This window comes from Labrus bergylta, chromosome 22, assembly GCF_963930695.1.
Source record: "Labrus bergylta chromosome 22, fLabBer1.1, whole genome shotgun sequence".
In the NCBI taxonomy this organism is placed as follows: Eukaryota; Metazoa; Chordata; class Actinopteri; order Labriformes; family Labridae; genus Labrus; species Labrus bergylta.
Window position 1 is genome coordinate 18,233,576 of NC_089216.1, and position 12,600 is coordinate 18,246,175.

Sequence of the window (12,600 nt, forward strand, 5' to 3'; positions counted from 1 at the left end):
CTTTCTCCCTCCATTAAAACGTGTTAACTATTTCAGACATAACATATTGGTGGAGCTCTTCTTTTTATTGTATGTGTACGGTAAAAATCCATAAAATGAATTTCACCGGCCTGTATGTTACGTCCAGCAAAGTCTACAATGTGCAATTTCTGTGCAGCTCTTTTAGTATCATCTGTTCCTCGCTTTGAGGAGTTTGCTCTGCTACTAGCTACAGCATGTTAGTTGAGGTAAATTTCGTTGCGCTTCCTACCTCTGCTGGTCAGCCACTAACTTTAATCGAGGAGTCTTTCAATCAAACCATCGCTCTACATGTTTTCTTTAAATGCAGGATTATGACCTCATGAGGGAGAAAGATGGTAATAAGTAGTGCCGCTACAGACTGGTCTGCATGGCTATGTGTCCCACAACAGCTTGCAATGCACAATGAATGGGGTGAATCACATCAGGGCATGTGCATTCCAGCTTGCAGACTTTTCTCTTTTTCCCGTTATAAAGGTTTTAGACGATGTGAAGTCAGTTAGTGTAAAAGTACAGAGGGTACAGCAGCGGGGGTCTCAGGATGAAAACAGATTAAGCCTGACAAGGTGCTTCTAATTTAGAAGCGAAGGTTTGTCCGCACTCCTGCATGACTCACAGCTGCATGTCTAGACAACCAGACCCCCCCCCCACACACACACACACACACAAACACACACTTTTCAGCCTCTGGTTGTTATTCAAGATGGGGTCACTTGATAGAAAATGGGGGGCTTTCTATCAGCCTAATTGATTGTAGCGCAACGCTGGCGCTCAGCGCTTTCTTTCAGTTATTAATCCACAGCCGGGGAAGTCATCATTTATTAATTACATTGAGCGAGTTGGAGTGTGTGTGTTCACATCACCTGGCTCTTGTCAAAATGGCTCTAATGATGCTGATTCTTCAGTTTCCCGGCAACATCTCCATCTAACATGCACTTCAATTTCTATTCCATCCATGCAATCAGCTGCCTGACTTTTCTCCTAACTCCGTGCAAAACAGCACGTAATGAATGCTTTAAAGCATGCACTTCTTTCAATTAGGCAGCCGAGGACATCAATCACTGCCCGTCGGAAGATGTACGTGCTGCCATAACTGAAAAGTAACTCTCATAATGCGGCGTCCTGCTGAGTGCATGTCAGGTGGGCTGGAGTTATCAGTGTTGTAATTTAGCGCAATATCTGTGACATGCTTGTAAAGCCCGATTCACCCCACTCCCCTCCAACATCTAATCATCTCACAACCACAGCGCTGAGTGTGGATTATTAGAGAGGAAACGGTCACACGAGGCCCACTAACCCAGTGTGCTGATATCTGCAGAAGGAGACGCTCCTAACTGCAGTTTGACCCCGGTCAGAACTTTTCTCATCAGCCTCCGAGTTGAATCCACAAGGAGACAAATTTCATATTACTGGAATCCATCCCGACAAATCAGAGAGAGAGAGAGAGAACGAGAGAGAGAGAACGAGAGAGAGAGAACGAGAGAGAGAGAGAGAGAGAGAGAGAGAGAGAGAGAGAGCGAGAGAGAGAGAGACCACAAACACCTGGGAGAGTGAGGGCGTTGGGATCTTCGTTTTTTTTAACATCATGACACCAAATTTGGGTCGAGCAAGACAAGCGATGACTCCGGCTGTTTTCGTGGAAACCCAGAGTATCGAGGGCAGAACGAGAAAAAAATCCCACACACATCAAAAGGTAGATCTTTTATTCTAAGCATCAAAGCGCATTATTCCACTATGATCAAAGCGGCAGCGCGGCGGGTAGCTCAGAGCCGTTGGAGAAATTGAAATTTGGGTTTCCGCTCGTTCGCTTTCCGCCGCCCTGGCCCGTCTCCGCTGTATCTAGGAGGGTTCTGCAGAGCATCACAGTTCCTGTTAGTTTAGCATATAATGTTAATAGTATGTTTGCTTAGCATAAAATGACACCACAGGCTCTATAGGATGACCTACTAAGTATTTAAATATATACTTCTAAACATATATTGATGCGGGGGAATTCTTTGAACAATGAAACTGTGACTAATGCCGAGGATATCTACAAGTGGCTTATCTTGGCTCTGAAACCCTCTCCTTGTCTACCTCTTCAATGTTTCACGACTTAAAATAGGTCTTAGTGCTAACTAGCTGCAGATACATGATACCCTTTTTTTTTTTTTTAATTCTGATTGAAACCAAACCAGTTGGAGACTTTGTGTCCAGTTTTTGAAAAAGATGTGATATAATTACACAGAGTTTTGACGTTTGCAAATCATGCATTGAATCGAAAACGGTGTTAAATACATCCTGCATCTGGTTTTTTTAATGACCACCTTTCAGCGTTAACCCACAGCGTCCCTAAAGGAAAGCACCCTGATGTTTTCTGTCCATCAGCTTAGACTAACAACTTATATGCTTCACTATAAGCTGTTGTATAGAAGCAATAGATATGGACACAATTATTAAGAATAAAAGTCTGATCCCAATAAACATGATTCATGTAGACACCTCAATCAGAAGACACAGATCCAATCCGGCCCATTTGTAAAGAAATGTCATAGAGAACGAGAGGGGAGGAGTAAATCTGATCTCACGGCGCACGTCTGCCTCGCTCTTCAACTGTGCTTATGTGGAGGCACAGCGAGGAGGCGTGCAGAGGAGCTACATCTGTGAACGTTTGCAACACGGGCGGAGTCAATATGCACGGCGACACTGGCTTATCGAAAACTAGAAAATAATAATGGAGGAACTAACAGACTCTCTGTTGCTCTAATTAAACTGGATCTAACTCTGGAGAAAAACTTTATTGACACACACACCCATTGACAGAAACTCGTACCTGACATACCAAAGGACGGAGATCAATTTCTCACAGGTTAAAGCACATTTATAATGTAGTTAACAGGACGGACAGATAACTTTAAACATGTCAAAGTGTTTTAATTCTGATGCGATGCTTGACACATGTAGACGCAAGTAATAATCGGATCACTTTATTTCGTGTCCATGGAAAAGTTGTAATCCCCAATTAGAACGCTTTTTGCAGCCTCTTTTTAGGTTCCTGATACTCGGGACAATGTGATGCTGATGTGCCAAGAGAACGTGTAGTTTCATATCTGGATCTTTAAAGCCCCAACACAACTAATGGGATATTTTGAAACCTCGTCAAACGGTTACAGACTACACCAGGAAGTATCTCCTTATTTGTGAGTGAAAACTTAACCAAAGTACCTTCACAGGATGCTCCACGTTACTCATTTATGTACAGGCAGCTGCTGCTAAATTTACAACTTTAATCCCAACATCTAAGACCCCTCCCCCCCTTTAATGTGGACCTAACACCCTTCATACTATACCTTTAATGCAACAGTGACTTTTGACACAAGTGAAAAATGGTAAAAGCATCTTACTCAGAGTTTTACAGGAACATTAACTGAAATTAGCCATCGACAAAGCTGTGTTGAAATGTTGTTAAAGACTTTAATTATCGTAAAATATCCAACCAGTACTCCCGCTTCATGTGATGCTCAGTTTTCAGCTGCTCACGATGGTTATCTGTGCTTTGAATTGAGTGTTGAGTTCTAATTACTCCTTCTGCTCTCTTCAGCTAAGATGCACACCAGCTGCTACATGCTAAATACCCATTTTAGTCTGTTTATTTCCAAACTGCTGCTGATGCCATAAATATAAAACGCAAACAGCAACATTTCCTGTGTGGCGCCGGGATCTTCCTCCCATGATGGAGGCACCAGACACTGAGTATTTAGGAGTGCAAATATGAAAGCTTTTCACACTCTGTCTGTCGCATCTCAGCCGCTTCAAATCGATGTTTTCCACAAACCCTTAATGACTGTTTGCTTTATTTTACTCGACTACAATTGTGTCAGACCATTTTAGAACAAGTTATTTCTACCCTTGACGTCACTGGAACACGTCTGTTGGAACTCTGTGCACGCTTTTAACCCAATAAACGCAAAAAAACTCTACTACATGAGGACCATCTGTGTGAATTATCAATTATGTCTGCCAACTGGATGCCCTTATATGGCTTTTATGTGTTTATGCGTATGGCAAAACATGTCCTATTTCATCATTGAAGTGCGTGGATGGGTGACTCACTGGTAATGTCTTTTCATTCTCTGAAACGCATCCTTAACGCTACTTGAGGCTGTAGTGACGATACACACTCTGTTCCTCTAGATACACAATAATAATAAGAAAGAAAAGGCTGTTTAATGCCCTGTACACTCTCTGAAAAATAGATTCTTAGCAATAAAAAGCACTTAAAAAAGGTGGAACTCTGCTTTTTTTATGACCCCGCATAAATGTCAGTCAGCAAATGCAGTTCACATTAAGGCTGGTATCATCGGAGGAGCACTCAGAGCCCTTTCGCTATCCTAAAACCGTTCCAGATAATTTCTCTAACGAACCCGTGTATGGCGGCCAATTTCACATCACAGACTGCTGCTACACAAGCTCATTACACGCTGAGTAGGAAAGAATGTGTCCGCCAAGAGGTCTTGAGGACAGAGATATGATATTGAACCGGGTGGATGGTAACATCTGACATCGCAGATCTCATGTTTAGAGAGATGGGGGGCAGACACACTGGGCCACACACATCAGTCATTTTTAATAATTCATGCCAACTGGGAACACTGGGAGATGACGTCTGCAGAGAAGACTTGACTGACCTTCAAGTCAGGGCTTGTCTTTGCATGGCCGCATCAACATGACTTAAAGGCAGGGTTGGTCATTTTCAAAAACTTGCATGATTTTGAAAGTAGCATTCCCTCTGTGCTCCGTGTGTACCCATCCCCCTCTGTGCTCCCTCATAAGCCACGCCCCTCACTTACATGCACAAGCATCGTTGGTCCAGAAGTGGACCTCAGCTCATGCTTTGAGTGTGGGCTCGTTCATGCATGGGGTAGAGAACGAGCAGGGAGACATGGAGGCGTGTGATTGGTTCATCAGATTGGTACCTCGTGGCAGACATTGGTCAAAGTTTTTACAGGCTTACAACTGATACAGATGAAGGATTTTCTTTGTACATTATTCAGAGAACATGAGTTATTAATTTCTGTCAGGACCTAAAGACAATTTCAACCAAAATCTTAAAAAGTGGATCTGGAGAAAATGACCAACCCTGCCTTTAAGGAAAAGTGGCATGGAGAACATTTGCTAACACGACCACCTTTCTATCTTTTTTCAGCTGGCATCAGAACAACTAACCCAATGAGGCTACGTAGGACTAATCAAGTCACTCTCTTTGCTAAATGTACAAAAAGGAAGAAAGAAACAACAAATTAACAGGAGGCAAAAGCAATTTTCTTTGAACCCAGTGTTTGCAATACAAAGTGTTGTGATTTGCACACTACTGCTTTTAACAGTTTCACCTTGACTTCACTCTCATTTGCTTTGCTTCTTTAAAAAAAAGAGAGAGGACTTCCAAAGGACAGAATCAGCTAAGGTTTGAGATGAATATAAAGGGAGAAAGCCGTTCTAAATATATATTCTGAATGTCATGATCACGCATGTCAGGGACAAAAAAGAGTGGAATGCAAATTCTATTGGAAAAATTGCATTCAGCATTGACATGCAAGACGTTTTAATTTCCTCCAGTGCCGACTTTAAAAAAAGATACTTTAAAATGAAATACAGGAAGGCCTTTCTGTTCAACACACAGCTTGTAGTAAATGATATGAGACATGAGCTACAGCATATCAGCCCAGGAACACATGGAGTCTGTTATTAGGTCTTTGTATGAGGGTCTGGATGACCCGCCTCTTCCATTTTCCAGTACGTAGGTAACAGTTCTTCCCTACTGTTTGCTAATTGTTGTTTACCATTTTGGTGATGACTACACTTAGCACACGAGGCCATAAATCATTGCCTTTCACGTATGCCTTTCACGTATGTGTATAGAAAAAGTCATAAATATATGTTTGTTCTGTTTTTCATTCCACCTCCAGCCTTTTGTTGATATGTTTGGGTGTGCTGTACTTTCCAGCATCCCACCACGTCTGGGGTTTAGTGAGCCATATCTTCTCAGAGCAAATCAAAATTTGAAGTGCTGATTTGTCATATAAGAGTATAGCAACAAGAAAATGTTACATGACTCCCTCTTTGTACGCTGATTAAACGTCTGAATGTGGGCTGCAACTCAAATGCTCCGCTACAGATTTTCACTGTTTGACCCTAAAGCTGTGATTTCTTTTGAAATAAACTCATCCAAAGATTTGGTTAACTGGACATGCAGTTTAATCTGTCAAATTGTTTTCTACACTTTAAGGTCTTGGAGGAAATGTAGAATGCCAATCAAACGTAAGTGTCAATGCTTCATCATGAGGCACAGAACTTGTTTATCTCCCTGGCTCCATGACTCAAACACCTGCCTTCTTTTAGCCACAAAGTGTTACTTAAGCTGCTCTCTGTTGGCCAGTTTAGAACAAAAATCTCAGATTGACTAAAACCTATTGAAGAAACCAACTGGGATGTAAGTGGCTGGTTTCATAACACAAGGTAGGCCAGTGCAAAATCAGCTCATAGCAAAAGTCTTGGTTAAGTCCGATGTATTCTGTAAGATGGTTGAAATGACCCAGGTTTGTGCAAGGTACAGAGAAGATCACCTTAAAATCTGTTGGGGAACCTGGCCTTGTCTGTTAGACACAGACCTTAAGGTAAAGTTTGACCATTGCTGTTTGTGCGAGCAATTTTTCTGAACATTTTAAAACACTGCAAGTAGTTGTCTTTTACAACTAATTTGGCGCTTACCTGTGTGACACTGTCTCTCATAGTTGGTGAGCGCTGTTTGCGGGTGGTGGTTGTAGCCATAGTTGTAGTTGTCTCCATGATTGTGGTGGACATATCAGCCAGTGGTGTGGTGGATGTGGTGTCAGTAGTGAGCACCGAGGGTACATCACCAACCAGCCGCAGGTTACCCTGGGTCTGGACATTGGGGTCGCCTTCGGCTGCCAGTTTCAGTACCTGCAGGCCATTATAGTACAGGCCTGAGATCTGGCCCTGGAAGTGGCGCCCCTTCTCTCCACCACCAATTTTGATGAACGCCTGGCTGTTGAAGATAGTCAGTTGACGACCTGTTACGTGAGAGAAAATGATGAAGAAATATCCAAGAAGAGGGAAAGGAAGAGGAGGTAAGAGAAGATGAGAACCAATGGAAAGAGAGGAAGAAAAAAGGGAGAAATACAGAATACAAATCAGTCATGGTCCTTAGGTGAGCTTGCACATGAAACCCAAAGTAATACGCAGTCATGGTGTGAAACAAAGAAGACAGGGACTATTTCAATCACATGGGATTTCCTGGGCAACACTTTAGAAAGATTGGACCCTGGTTTGCACAAGTGGAACCATTATAGGGCTGGGCACGTGCCACTTCCTTGGAAAGGCAGCACGAATGTGGCAGTCAAATAAATTGCAGGGGCAGTTGCGTCTTGACCCCGAGACTGAAGGTTCCCAGCAGAATGCATCTCATTTGCCCCAAGATGGAATATATTAGAACAATGCTGGCTCTGTGTCATTGACCTCCAATGCACCTGAGCTGCACAATGATAAAGTAACTCTGCCAGCAGAAAAAAAATCTCGCCCTGATCTGCCATCCAAAGGTGGAAAATAAGATCCTCATTGGAAGGAAATGTTTAATTCAGCAGAGGCCATCCCTCTCTGTGGTCATTACCATTCATCTGGATGGAAAGATGGATGATGGGAGGATAGGGTCAACCATTTAACCAGGGTCCAATACTAATGTGTTACCGGGACTTATGGTGAACGGGTGGAGTGCTGACAGGTGTAGTTTTTCTCCCTGTATTTCCTTCAGCTGATGTCAGTTTATACTTTTTCCACCACATATTTACATTCTGTCTCTCTATGGGGACAACCCACCATAATGCTCAGTCTGATTCAACTTTGACCTCCTATTATGATTGGATATGAGGGAAATGGAGAGTGGAGGGAGGGAGGTATACTGCAAGCTATTATTGTAAAGACGTGGGTTAAAAACAGACCTGATGAGGTAATTACTTAAAAGTGGAGGAGGAAGCCAAAGAGATTTTTTTATGGATAAATCAATCCCTGAAAGGAAAGAGGGAGTGTGTTTGTTTGTGAAATGGATACTACACTAAAGTGTGCGTGCGAGAGCAAAATATAGACTCTCTCGAGATGTTCTGTTACGGACCTATGAAATGAAAAACCCCTCCGGCCTGATGATAGTGTGAGTGTACGTGTGGGTGCATTAATGCAGATTTGTTGCTGACTTTTTACAGTAGCTTCCCAATACATATGTTCCCCCATCTGCACTTCATGTCATATGCTGACAATAGCTTCTATGGGTGCAATTTTGTGTAATGATGACAAATGAAGCCTCTGAATCTTGCTTTTGTTTCCCCTATTCGATTGCGCACAAGCAAAGACCAGACTTCCACTCATCAGCAAATAGACGAGAGGGACAGGCCAGTGTCCCATTTGTTTCCAATTAAGAGATGAAAGGGTTCTTCATTACTATAATTATGATTTACTTTTGGCCTACAGGGTGCACTCATTCTGACATGTGTAACACCCAAGTGGGTGGAGCTATCAGCAAATGAACCCCAATAACTGCACATGCATGTTTGTGTTTGCATTAAACCCATAAACTGAACATAAGAGGTTGATAAAGACACTGTACCTTTACAAAATGGTTTGTGGACTACCATTTTCAAACCAAAGTTTTTCCATCGCAATCTTTTCTTTTATGAAGTTACCAAAAGCTGAGAGTGCCTAAAAATTGTTCCTTCTCAATCCTAGCTGACAGGTCGATGTGACAGTGACTTGGCAATCAGAGAAAGCAAACAATCCTGTTTTATCATCTAGTTTACTCTAAAAAGGAACTTAATCTTTGAAAACTAGTGACTGACTTGTAAAATGTATTGAGTTGAAATCAAGTGAGATGTAGGCTAATCTGAGATGAGAAATCATCTGCACGCAATCTGATTTCCATATGTAGCAAGTGAAGTTTCCCTCTACTGGCCAAAACAGAGAATGCAGATTACAGGCATTTATGTATTGTGGAGATTAACTTCTGTGGATGTACAACCAAGGCTTGGCTCGTTGTCGGCTAGTTCATACATTTGAACAACTGTCTTTAATTGAAAAAATAAAACACTTAGGCGGAAGCAGGAAAACCAAGATTTGGTCCTGAGTCCAATGCGACAAGGACTGTAGCCCCTGTACATGGGGCGCCTGCTACCAACTGAGCTAAACCGGCACCCCATCTGTAAGTTTTCTACAGAAATGCTGGCGAGATAAATCCATTCCACTGAGACATCCCATTACATGCGTCATCCCATTATCAGATCATTAGGCCCGTCAAGGGCCCACAAGGGAGCCAGCTCTTGTCCCTTCGCTTCATAATAATGAGACTTAATGTCTGGCATATGCACTGTTGACATAATAGCTAAGTCTCACTCTATTATCTCATCGCTAGGCATGTTTGATGTGTGAGGGAATGGAAATGGACAGATTGTCAAACTGTGGACATCAGCAAAAGAAAAATACAGGAGAATAACCTTGCATGTGTCCCTATACAGAAAGCATCACATTTAGAAATATACATTAACAGTCCCCCCCCCCCCCCCCCCCCCATACCACTCTTTCAGTGTCCTTGACAAGAGGACACATGCACATATACACACCCACACATCAGCCCTGAGGGTCTCCCATTTCAAGCAGCCCCAGTCGGCCCCCGCTCTCCAGTAAAAGGTGACAGAGTGCAGAGAAGTTGATGTCCCACTCCATCATCTATTTTCCTGAATGCAATCCCTCTTCTTGGTTTACCAAACAGATCAAGTTCCTTTTAAAAAAAACAACCTGACTTTCCTCACTGGATGTGAGCAACAACTCCCAAAGTCAGAAGATGATCTGTTCAGACAGGACAGTTTCCTCCTCAGGAGTTTAGGGGTATTGGTGTCACATTGACACAGTCATAAGTAAGCCATATTGACAAGAGGCTTATGATTACGATGCAGAGTAGGGGGGATTACTTATACCTCTGAAACTGTGTGCACATGTTTGGGTAGAAAGTGACATTTTTCTGTCCAAGGATCCGTGGGTTGACCTATTTAATCCTGTGCTGCTACTACAGCATGTGACAGAGTCCATCTTTTTTTTAAAAAGTGCCAAAAGACAAGTCTTGTGTGCTGCAGAGAATCATTTATGCGTTCATCCTGTCTGAGAGAGAGACAGAGCAAAAAAAAGGAAAGGCAGAAAGGTGCCCTCCAGACTAGATGAAGGGAAATCAGTGTTTGTTTTTGGAGCTGTCTACTAGGGATGAGACTCTAACAGGGCCTGATGAAGTTATTGTTTCAGGGTCTGCCGGGTCAAATCAAAAGTGACATGCGGTTTTAGAGCCAATTTGGTCGGCGGGCACGAGTGAGGGTTGGGTGGAAGGATTGAGGGAGAAAAAGAAGCCTCCACATGACAAGCAATCACAACGCTTAATATGACGGAGCTGGATGTGGAAGAAAGGGTGTGTGCGCACGTATATAATAACTTATGAAACACGTCAGTGAAATGACCTTTTTGTGTGTGATAGTTGGCCTTTTCAAGTGGTGTATTCGGCCAACGTTATTTACATACGCCTTTCCCTTTGTGCGAGTTTCCACAGTTTGCTGTTTGGAGGAGACAGCATGGCAGACAGTGTTTGCACATTGATGAGGATCAATTGGACCAGTTTGGTGGGGATTGGGTGGCGGCTGCCTTTGCCTCTCTCCCCAGGGTTGTTAAGGTGATAGGCATTTAATGATCAGAGGCTTGGGATGGGATGGGATGGGATGGGATGGGAGGGGCCGGGTTGGTGGTGGCAGGCAGCCAGCCGCTCATTATAGCAGGCATTCACTGCTGTACACAATGCCTTAATTAACTGCAATGCAGAGAGCCTAATGGTCAGGCTTCTTTCTACATTGAGCCGCAGCAAACACTGAGCTGAGACCCAATCGAAATACATCCAACCTTCTGTTTATCCCTTAATCTCTCTATCAGTCTACCTTCCTATTAGGGAGGGCCAAAAATAAATATCTGACTTTTTTTTTTAAACTTTGGGATGGCATTTTTCTTCCTTTGCAAAACTGAACCTGATTAAAACATAAATGTTCCGCTGTGTGTGAGGAGGAAGAATGCTAAAGGATCCATACCAATTCCAAGCCTGTCATTGTCATTCATATTGAGACAAGACCAGGGGTTCAGTTTGTGTGCTTGCAGGCTAACATTTGCTAATTAGCAATATGGAGAAAGTACACCTGAGGCTGATGGGAATGACATAAGGTTGCAGGTATTAAGTCTGAAATGTAGACTTTAAAACAGAAGTGGATTCAGCCACCACTCTGTTCGTGCACTTCTGTTTGGAGCCTTGAGTTTGGCATTTTTGCCATCTCCGTAATTGTTTTCTGAAGTGACCTTATTTGCTCTTTTGAATGGAAAACAACTTGACTCAGAAGGGCATCCAATTTCAAAGCAAGACCCCTGAATATTAGGCATTATAGGAAAGTGTTTACTGAGGTATTATCATTTCAGAAGTTAGTTGGTAGACTTGCACATAATCTACCTTCTTTTAGAATTAGTACAGTACATTAAGAAAATGCTTTTTCAGTAGCTTTAGTTTTGCAACCAAGTCATAACATCCACTTCAGATATATTGTGAGAAATTTAAACTTGATGATTATGCTAAAGCTAAAGTTAAAGATTTACCAACGTTTTAACAATTCATTATCAGGGGGAGAGCAGTGTTGCTACAAAATTTCAGAGAAATCATCCACGCAATAGTTTTTGAGATATTTTAGTCTGAACGATGACGACAAACACAAAGCTACACTGTTAGCATGACTGGATATAGAGGTTATCCTATAATGTCTTGGACTGTCAGTATAGTATACTGTCAAACTTTAATGGGTAAAAAAAAGGATACACACTAATTTATCTGCCTTTCCTGTTTGCGTTTCTTTGTGCTTTGTGTTTCTGTCATTATAAGACAACTACTAGTTAGCATTAGCTTCCAATCTGTACTAACAAATGGTTCAAACTCCTTTGGGTTCTCTCGTAACCAGAGATGATGCCTCATTAACAAACATGAACTAAGATCAGTGAGCTTTTAAATCCTTCTTCAGGATGGACATGTTTCTTTATACGATTGTTAAGAGACAGTTAGCCACCTCAAGTCGTTAAGTCATTCCCATGCAGCAGGGCACTCTATATATCCCTCCATCCATCCCCAGAGATTATCAGATCTCGTCTTCTTCTACTTCTGTACATTCCTCACCTAACTCTGTCAGTTCCATTTTACTTCAAGTCCATACAGTACGTTCTCTTAAATCCCACAGGGAAATATGAAATGCTCAAACTAGCACACTGTGCTCTCAAATTTGTCACAACAAAGCAGAGTAAAAATAGCTCCTGGTTATGAAGGGATATGCATAGAAGCATGCTGGAAAGTTAAGAGTAAAGCGTCAGAAAGAGTTGGAGGAGGACTGAGCAGTCTGATATATATTGCACTTAGAGCTGTGTGGTTCCCAAGGCCAAGTTTTGCCGATGAGATTGTTGAGGATTTTGTGTCTTTCTCTGCCA

At 42.4% G+C, this 12,600-nt stretch overlaps 1 protein-coding gene across 6 annotated transcripts in view; it reads right to left on the reverse strand.

Annotated features, from left to right (window-relative positions):
- Positions 1 to 12,600, reverse strand: part of nrxn2b (neurexin 2b) — a 784,571-nt gene that overhangs the window by 14,771 nt on the left and 757,200 nt on the right. For all 6 annotated transcript variants that reach the window (XM_065950814.1, XM_065950813.1, XM_065950811.1 and 3 more), the window contains one exon: positions 6,766 to 7,088. In XM_065950814.1, coding sequence (XP_065806886.1) covers positions 6,766 to 7,088 — 323 coding nt within the window. The remainder of the gene's footprint in view (positions 1 to 6,765; positions 7,089 to 12,600) is intronic.